Source organism: Eleutherodactylus coqui, chromosome 2, assembly GCF_035609145.1.
Source record: "Eleutherodactylus coqui strain aEleCoq1 chromosome 2, aEleCoq1.hap1, whole genome shotgun sequence".
NCBI classification, from domain to species: domain Eukaryota; kingdom Metazoa; phylum Chordata; class Amphibia; order Anura; family Eleutherodactylidae; genus Eleutherodactylus; species Eleutherodactylus coqui.
In genome coordinates, this window is record NC_089838.1 from 50,823,647 (window position 1) to 50,833,672 (window position 10,026).

General features: G+C 44.7%; 1 protein-coding gene across 1 annotated transcript; it reads right to left on the reverse strand.

Annotated features, from left to right (window-relative positions):
- Positions 1 to 2,154: 2,154 nt before the first annotated feature.
- Positions 2,155 to 8,825, reverse strand: LOC136611354 (cyclin-dependent kinase inhibitor 1B-like). The gene is made up of 3 exons (XM_066590881.1): positions 8,421 to 8,825; positions 7,240 to 7,363; positions 2,155 to 5,479 (listed from the first exon to the last, which is right to left on the reverse strand). Exons 1-2 carry the CDS (start codon positions 8,752 to 8,754, stop codon positions 7,248 to 7,250), a joined length of 450 nt encoding a protein of 149 aa, XP_066446978.1. The 5' UTR covers positions 8,755 to 8,825; the 3' UTR covers positions 2,155 to 5,479; positions 7,240 to 7,247.
- Between the last annotated feature and the right edge of the window lie 1,201 nt (positions 8,826 to 10,026).

Below are 10,026 nucleotides of genomic sequence, written 5' to 3' on the forward strand. Positions count from 1 at the left end.
ATCTATATATTCTTTCAGACCATAGAAGAATTGCGCAGTATCCGATTTTTGGGCGATCCCTTACAAAGAAATGCCCATTATGTTCAATGGTTTCCCAAAGAAAAAGCAAAAACTGCACCACCGCACTTGTATACTACATAATTTGCATGTGAGTGCAATGTAATTTTTTTCTAGCAGTTTAATGGAAGTCCATGCGATTTTTGTTCATGTGTATAAACATTGTAAGAACAGATGTGATGTTTACTAGCTAAATGCATCACAATCACAGGGGGGAAAAAATTTAAAAGCAAAGGTTTAACCTCTTCATGACAGCCCTATTTTGTGCTATAAGGAACAAGCGATTTTTATCATTGCAAAAGCCATAATTCAGTGACAGCCATATGAGGACCTGCGTGTATAGGGACCAGTTATATATATATTACTGGCCGCACTCCAGGGTTTTATATATTTTTTTTTTAGTCCCTGAAGGAGACTTGAATAGTACACTGCATTACTCAGGTAGTGCAATTTTCTATGGCTCTAACTGCAGCGCAGTAGACTCTGCCAGAGGTGACATCTAATGGACCGAATTACATGGCAGACATTGAGGCCTTGGGCAGGCTTCCAGGTCAGATTCCGCATGCTGAAGCGCACAGTGGGATCCGACCCTGCGCCCAGTCAGCATCTACACGTACCTGTCATTTCTTTCTGTACTTGGCAAGCCTTCGGACATGTGCAGTAGCTTTTTTTTTTCCTCTTTTTAAATCCCTGCTTTTCCCTCACCGTCGCTAGGCGATAAGATGGGTACCCACGCCCTTTCCACAATGTCATTACGGAAGGCCCACGGGTCAGACTACTTCCATTGCCTTCAATGGAATCCGCACAGAAATAGAGCATGCTGCGATGTTTCCTCTGCGAGCGAAAAATCACAACTGATTTCTGCTCATGTGCTATGGAAACTATTTGCTGCAGAATTTGGAGGTGGGCGCCCACTTTGGATTCGCCAATGCAAATTTAGCCGTGTGCAGCCGGCCTAAAAAGTGGATGTGCAAGTTTAAAGCCCATTAGTGAGGTCAGTAAAAAGGTGTATTGTGGTCAAGCCTATACTTTGTTACGGTTTTCAATATCTCTGCTTGCTTTCAGTAAGTGGGAAAATATCTAGACGCGGTAAACATGTACAGACCTAGTACTCCTCACAGCTGAGGCTTTGTTACAGTTGTATCTGGTCTATATAATCCTCTACAAGTTGAACACGTCAGCAGCACAAATTACCCTTGGATGCTGATCGCTTGTAACATTGTAGTAGTGCAGGACACATGTATCAAAGCTGCAGTCCATTAGTAATGTCTGCAGAAAGGCGTATTTTGGTCACGAAGGGGTTAAGAGTGCAATATCGGTCCATCTAATGTAGGTGAAGGTGTCACCAGCAGCTGCAGCTCCAGCGGGTCGGATTGAGAAAGGGATTACAACTTTTTGTGCATGAATTTATTATTATTTTTTCGGATTGCATGACAGAAATAAAATAAAAAAAATTTTTTCAAACTTTTACGAAAAACAACAAAAAAAAAAACAATGATATTTTCCTCGGCGGCCTCCGGCTCAGTCTGCAATCTTATTCTACAGCCAAATTATTATAAACACAAAGAGATCAAAAAAAAAAAGTTCTTCTACAACAAGAAACAAAATAAACGTTTATATATAAACAGCATTTTTACAGATGCACAAAATCTGCCGCTTTGGCTTTTTGGAAAAAAAATAAAAATTCTAAGATTAAACAATTTTTTTTTTAAACTTTTTTTTAAAACATAAATAAGTTAGTAGAAGGTTCAGTGTCTTTACACGGCAATTCACATACACACCTCAACATTGGTCACCAAAGAGTTTGCTACATACAGACAGCACGCACATACGGCGGCGAGGACAGAGGGTCGTTATTGCCGGGTAGAGCTGGTCTCCACTACCCAGGAAGTGCATTACTGGTACGTTATAAGGCATCGAGGATGATAAGGATGAAGCATCTCAAAAAGTTGACCTAAAAATCATATATGGATATGGCGATTGAAGAAAACATGATGTATAACCCCCGATGCTTGAGGAAGATTTTTTTTAAATGGCGCATTGTACTGTGCAGACATAATTTTTTTTTTTTTTTTTAAATCCCAAAAATAACGGAAATGCGATGGTTGACTGACGAAGATAAAGCTTACAACCAGACGATTTTCTTTCCTTCACACAGCATGTGGCCAGTGTTCACAAAAATCTGATTTTTTTTTTTTCTTTTTTTAACTTTTTTTTTCTCCATTTCAAACCTTATTACAAATTAAAAAATAGATATATTTTTTATTTACAGAACATTAAAAAAAAAATCGTAATATAAAAATAAAAAAAAAAATAAAAAAAATACTGTGGAGCTGTCTTCCAGCACTGAAAGGTCTGAACACATTGGTTAGGAAATTTTTTTTTTTTTTTTTTAAATGCGAGTGGGTTCAGGAAAGTAGGCGGGGGTTTTAGATATCACAAATACAGGGTGAGGCAAAAAAGCCGGGACACAGCCATTTAACTGGTATAATTTGGAGATAATTGACTTTCAATGTGTGAAAGTATTAATCTGGGCACTGAGCAGGGGGTTGGAACCGATGACCCTGGAGGTCCCTTCCAACTCTACTATTCAATGATAATTGGGAGGGAAGTTGCATTATTTTTGGAGGCCATTTTGAACTCCATTATTTTGAATTCAGCTCAGGTTTTTCAAATAAAAAGTGGGTCATGTGATATCAGTCTTGGCTAACATTTACTCAGGAACAGACTGGGAGGGTCCGTTTTGGCGCTATTTTTACTTGTCTAGTAGTTAAGCGAGGCTAAAGTTGGTAAATTGTGTTTTACATCTGGGACCTTTTTTATTGACTGATCACTTCCGGATGTTACAGTGTACTATATTCCCATCTGTGCTCAATGAGAACAGCGAGCTCCCACAGGGTAGCACCCCTCCGCACTCTGCTGCACGCCGATGGTTGGATGTGCAATTCCCTGGGCACTTATTTCGAGCGTAGAGGTCCAACAGAATGGCCGCCAAGGTCGCCGCAATTGAAGCCTTTGGGTTTTTTATCTCTGGGGTCATTTAAAGTCCCTTTATATGAAAAAATATGCAATACGGTTCACCTGAAATGGCGAATCCTATAGCACCGAGAAGAAATCTCACTGCAGTTCTTCATGAAGACTGGATTACGTGGTCACTCACATGGACGCATGTTGCCTGCATGTTAGGCACATATGTGGTGCTAAAAGCCCATTGATGTCTATTGGGCTACTCACAACTGTGGGGTTTTTTTGCCACGCATGTGGAAAAAAAAAAAACCTAAAATGCAGCATGTCCTATTTTAGTAAATAATACGTGGGACACATACGCCCATGTGAGTGAGCCCTAAATGTTTAACCACGCGCATCGAACACGTCACTTTGTGAAGCTTAGCCCTTGCTCAAGTCCTACATAAGATAGAACAAAGCGGACACTTCCCTTGTGTTTCTGAGTTACTTCTAGCTCACTTGGAGATAATACATGACCTTGAATTCAATATTGTGGAGGTCAAAACGGCTTCCCTCAAATCTCCTCCAACAAAAATTGCAGCTTTCCTCCCAATTAATACTTTCACACATTAGAAGTCAAGGTTTTCATGATTACACCAGTTAAACGGGTAGGTCCAGACTTTTGCCTCACCCTGTACACATGTATCTTTTATATAAGGAAACCCGTAGGGTTCACATACATGTTCCAAGTGCATTTTTCGCTTTTCAAATAGAATTTTAAAAAAACATGACATTTTCACCTAAAAAAAAAAAAAAAACACAACAAAAGAAAAAACAATCTACTAAACCAAAGTGGGAAAAAACAAACAAAAAAAAAAAAAAAAAAAAATAAAACCAACAACAACAAACAAGAAGAAAAACCCAGTGGAAATAAAATGCTAAATACAATTTAAAAAAAGGCTTTCCATCCGTCTCTGGGATTTGTTCTATGTCTAGAAAATATTTCATGTAAAATGTCATGGGACCCGGACAAAAATTTTTTCTTTTGCTTTGTTAAAGTTGGAGGGGTGGGGGTGGTGCAGAATCACATAAAGCCTTTAGGTGGCGCCAATTCCTTCTCAAACTAATACCCATGGCAGAAGCTCCACTAAAGGGAAGGTTTGTAAGAGGGCCTTTTACATGAGCTGATTGTCCAGCCTGAACATTAACCCCTTAATGCTCCAGGATGTACATTTACGTTATGGAGGGTCGGGGTTGGTATGTATGGAGGGGGGAATCGGAGACGGATTCTGCTCCATACAAAGTGGGTGCAATTTTTTTTTTCCAAAGGGCCACATGCTTATGGGTTAAAGGGCTACTCAAATCATGGCGGTTAGGGGCTCCTGTCACACATTTATGATTTTACACATTTATGATTTTTAGCCTCATGGTCTGTAACTTATTGATAGAGTGCTGATAATCACACTGTCCTCCCAGCAGGCAGAAATGGTACTGGCTCTGGCTGCTCATGTGATTTTGCGCTAATGCATTATGAGACTAAAAATAGTGAAAGTAGAAATATAACTGCCTGATAAGCAACAGACAGGGGGCTGCACTGCAGGGAAGTGACTGGAATACACAGATGGCAAAAACCACATGCAGATCCGCGCCAAAAACAGTGGATTTTTATGCAGTTTCTGGAGGTGGAAAATTCTGCCATGTGAAAGTACCCTTAGGGTACAAATGAACAATCTTTGGTCCCCTATTGAGCTGCATTTACATGGGCAGATTCGCAGGTTTCCTCTATAATTGGCGCATGTAAAAGACCAGCAAACAAACGCTTGTTCACTGGCTGAGCTGCACGTTTACGCCGGGCAGCTGCACATCTTCCCAGTAGTGTGATCACATGGGCTGCTGACCAGAGGAGGATAGGATCCACCTAGTTGCTGCATATGAGGCTGGACGATGACTCCCCTCATAGGTTATCAGGCACTCCCACATAGCCAAAACCTAACAATTTTGAACCTTGATTGCGGTGCCATAATCACATATGGCGTCACTCATCAATGAAACAGAAAACATTTTTTTGAGAGAGCAGTGGTGCCCACATTTCAGGCTCCAACACTTCTCCTTCCTCAGCACCAGATTTCCTGAACCCCCTAATGTGTCGCAGACCTGTTTTTTTACGGAAGAATTCACAGATCAGCTGGGTGATCTTGTGTGCAAGCTCCAATGTTTCTCTTCACTCAGATCAGTGTGAACCCGTCTCGTGCGCCGCCCCTCTCTAAAACGTTTTATGTGCTACATAAGGGGGCGACGGCGGCCACACGGGTGGTAAGAGAACACAAAGGTGCCTCGTTGCACAATGCTACATGTCATGCCCGGGGTAATTAGTGTTACTCTGTATCAGTGCTTGCAGGATTCTCCCACCAGTGACAGAGTCCGCGGGCTGAGTGGGCAGGAGTCAGCCGACACTGGAGGAAGGTGAGCCTGGTACCTGTGGGGCGGAAGAAAGAGGAGGAGTCAGGAGAGAACGCACACATATATACAGTATAGCAAATCACATATCAGTGTACAGCACAGAACATTATACACTGCAAGGCTGCTAAGAAAGTACCTGACACACAGCAAATCCAGCCAGCAGGACACAACTACCACTTGTGTAATTCCATATGTATGTCCACAGAGTACGGTATTATACTAGTCATATTCCTATACATAGGGGGTCAGTATTCTAGTAGTTCTACTCTTGTACATAGGGGGGGGGGGGGGGGGTCAGTATTCTAGTAGTTCTATTCTCGTACATAGGGGGGGCAGTATTCTAGTAGTTCTATTCTCGTACATAGGGGGGGCAGTATTCTAGTAGTTCTATTCTCGTACATAGGGGGGGCAGTATTCTAGTAGTTCTATTCTCGTACATAGGGGGGGCAGTATTCTAAAAGTTCTATTCTCGTACATAGGGGGGGCAGTATTCTAGTAGTTCTATTCTCGTACATAGGGGGGGCAGTATTCTAGTAGTTCTATTCTCGTACATAGGGGGGGCAGTATTCTAGAAGTTCTATTCTCGTACATAGGGGGGGCAGTATTCTAGTAGTTCTATTCTCGTACATAGGGGGGGCAGTATTCTAGTAGTTCTATTCTCGTACATAGGGGGGGCAGTATTCTAGTAGTTCTATTCTCGTACATAGGGGGGGCAGTATTCTAGTAGTTCTATTCTCGTACATAGGGGGGGCAGTATTCTAGTAGTTCTATTCTCGTACATAGGGGGGGCAGTATTCTAGTAGTTCTATTCTCGTACATAGGGGGGGCAGTATTCTAGAAGTTCTATTCTCGTACATAGGGGGGGCAGTATTCTAGAAGTTCTATTCTCGTACATAGGGGGGGGCAGTATTCTAGTAGTTCTATTCTCGTACATAGGGGGGGCAGTATTCTAGTAGTTCTATTCTCGTACATAGGAGGCAGTATCATAGTAGTTCTATTCTCGTACATTGGAGCAGTATAATAGTAGTTATATTCTTGTACATAGGAGCAGTATAATAGTAGTTCTATTCTTGTACATGGGGGGCAGTATTATGAGGCAGTAATGTATTCACTTCTCCTCCCTAGCTGCTTTTGCATTACTCAGTAGGGGGTGACATGGATAACAGGGTAAGGACACTAGGAGGTCTCTGCCACTTCCTACTGTAGAGAACATATGACATGTTACATGTTGCCAGCAGGGAAGTAGTATTAGCAATTGTAGTAGAGGAGATAATCGCTCATCACACCCACGTGTTGTGTAGTACACACTTGTCTGCAGCTCACTCTAGGGCTGAAGGGAGGGAGGGGGTTGTTTTCAAACACCAGTACACCGTGTCGCTAATGTGTTCCTGCAGCCGACCACTTCCTGACCCCTCCCCTCGTTTCCGCTCTATGTTGTTTACAACTGTGACTTCCAGACACTTTGCCCGATAGAAACGTGATAAGACTATAGATGCGGACGCACCCCGCAGTGACATCAGACGGACGGCGGCGGTCGGTCAAATGCGGCACGCAGGGCACTTCTATTGGTCCTTAAAGAGACTTTCTATCATACCCGGTGTTACAATTCCTCACCAGCTTCAATCTCTTTGCTTGCTGTCACTAAATAGGAACAGTTTGATTTACATCTAGATGCCGAGAACCTGCAGTTCTCACAGCAGGGGGTTTGTTACGCTTGTATCCTGTCTTGTGCTGTGCAGTACCCTCTTGCAGGAAAGATGGCAGTCTCATACTTACCCATCGTTCTACGTGCTGGATCGGCTCTTCTTGGGAGTCTTCTCAGGTGAAGCAGCTGAGCTGCCCTCCACTGTGTCTCCAGTCTCCGTCCGGTGGGATTTCCTTGCGTTGGATAAAGGAGGTTCTGCAAGAGAGAAAGGCGAGCTGTGGTCATACGACAATGGCGCACATTGGAGGTCATTTATCAATAGTGCCATTTGCATTTGTCTTAGTCATGAATCTCTCAATAGCGTCACATATTACACAATGAGGGCCTGATGGGATGGCAGGTCTGCTAACACAAAAAAAGGATCTGGCGCTAGTAACTGTCACCGGCAATATGGAAACAACCTAGTCATGGCCCTTCTCTAAGGGGTCAGATGCGAAAACTAAACAATGAGTCTAGCACAACAGAAATGCAAGAGAACATAGATAAAATATTGCCTCTGAGATTTAAAAACAAATAAATGCTGAATTGTCCCGCTGTACTGTGGACGATCGTCCGCTGTCTACCGCAGTGACTACTTCTGATCAGATGAGGGTTTTGTCTTAACAGTAAAGGGTTAATCATCTGTGACCACCTTAAGAGACAAAGTAATGATACAATGTATCAACTGCAGGGTGACACAATGTAACAAGGGGGGGGGGGGATGCTTCACCTCCCAGGTCATTCTCATTCGCACGCACTCGTTTTCGGTCTGTAGGTATTTTTTACTATGGAAAGCATAAACCTCCGCAGTGGGGGGTGCAAACGCGTGTAAAAAAAAAAAATTAAATGGCAGCACATCCTATTTAGGATTCACGCATTGTATGCGCAACATACGTTTATTTCATGCATATTCGCTGCGTTATTTAGCTCAGAGAAAGGGGATGTGAGTTTGGGCTTCTTGGGTTTTAACTTGCGCATGTAGAAAAAATATCAGTGAATACAGATGCAACACGTATAAAATGAAAATACACGATAGTGTCAAATATGCGCCAAAAATGCCTTCACACACTGCGTATTTTACATCCGTGTCAACGAGGCCTTAAAGGGTCAGACACCAGGCTGCTCTCCTCCAAGCTCAGCGCCACCCCTGTCCGCAGGTGGTCTCTGGTACTGCAGCTCCGTGCTACTCGCTTCCTTGGAGTCCAGCTGCAGTACCAGACACCACCCGCGGACAAGGGCGGCACTGTGACCACACACAGGCTCCGCCTCTCACCCGACAGCTCTCCGCTCCTCTTCCTCCCTCGGGCCTCCGGCTCGTCCTCGCCCGCCTTCAGGTGTGGTCCCCGCCGGTAGTAGTCGGGTGTGTCAGGCCCCGCCACCTCCCAGCTCAGGGCGCCCTCCAGCGGGCGGTGGTTGCGGAAGTCAAAGTTCCAGCGCTCCCGCTGCTCGTCCTCCAGCTCCCGGCGGCAGCGGGCCAGATCCCGGGCCAGGACGTCGTGGTCCACCGGGCCGAACAGGCAGCGGCGGGCAGCAGTGCGGGGCGAGCCCGGCGCCCGAGACACCCGCTCCACGCCCGGGGAGCCCGGGGACAGGCGCACGCCCGACATGGGCCACAGAATGCGAGCTCAGCGGGTCAGCGGCGATCTACGCTGCCCAATATGGCGGCTGTACGAGCCAGCGCCCGTCGGGGGGATTTAAACGCCCCCTGCTGGTGATTGGCTGCCAAGCAGACCCTCCCGGTTAAGGTGGAACGGGAGAGATGTGAGGGCACCCACGGCGCTAGAAAACGGGAGAGAACTATAAGTCCCAGCGGGACTCTCCTGCAGATAGCAGCATGCCAGCGGTTTGTAGGACTACAACTCCCAGCACGACTAGACTCCCCCTTCTAAAGGCAGTTTCCAGCATACAAGCTGTCAGGGAAGGATTGGAGTTCTAGTTTGACAAGTGAGAAGTCACAGGTTGAAAGTAACTGGCAGAACAGAACTACAACACCCAGCATGCATCACAGCATTTTATATACTCTGCACCTTCTGGCCACTTTTACTTTGCAGCCTGTGGCTCCTTATATACCAAGCGCCCTCTAGCCACTTTTACTTTGCAGCCTCTGGCCCCTTATATACCATGTACCTTCTGGCCACTTTTACTTTGCACACTCAGTTCCTTTATATACCCTGCACCTTTTGGCCACTTTTACTTGGCACATTGTGTCCCTTTATATACCCTACATCCTCTGGCCACTTTTACTGTACACGCTCTGGCCCCTTATATACACTTTGTCCTATGACCACTTTTACTTTGCACTCTCCTGCCCCTTATATACCATACACTCTATGGCCCCTCTTACCTTATGCCCTCTGGCCACATTTACTTTGCACCATCTGGTCCCTTGTATACCATGCGCTCCATAAGCACTTTTACTTTGCATCCTTTGGCCTCTTATACACCAAGCATCCTCTGGCCACATTTCCTTTGCACCCACTGGCTACTTATATAACCTGTCCCCTCTTATACTTTGAATTCTCTGACTCCTTTATATACCATGCACCCTCTGGCCCTTATATACCCTGCGCCCTATGACCACTATTACTTTGCATCATCTGGCCCTTTATAAAACCCTGCATCCTATGATAATTTTTACTTTACACCCTTTTACTTTACGCACTCTGGCTCTTTACATACCCTGCGTCCTATGACCCCTTTTACTTTGCACACTCTGGCATCTTATATATCCTGTACCCTCTTATATACCATGTGCCCTCTGGCCGTTTATTTACCTTGCCCCCTCTGGGCCCTTATATACTATGCACCCTCTTACGACTTTTATTTTATGCCCCGTGGCCCCTTATTTACACTGCGCTCTCTGGCCTTGTTTACTTTAC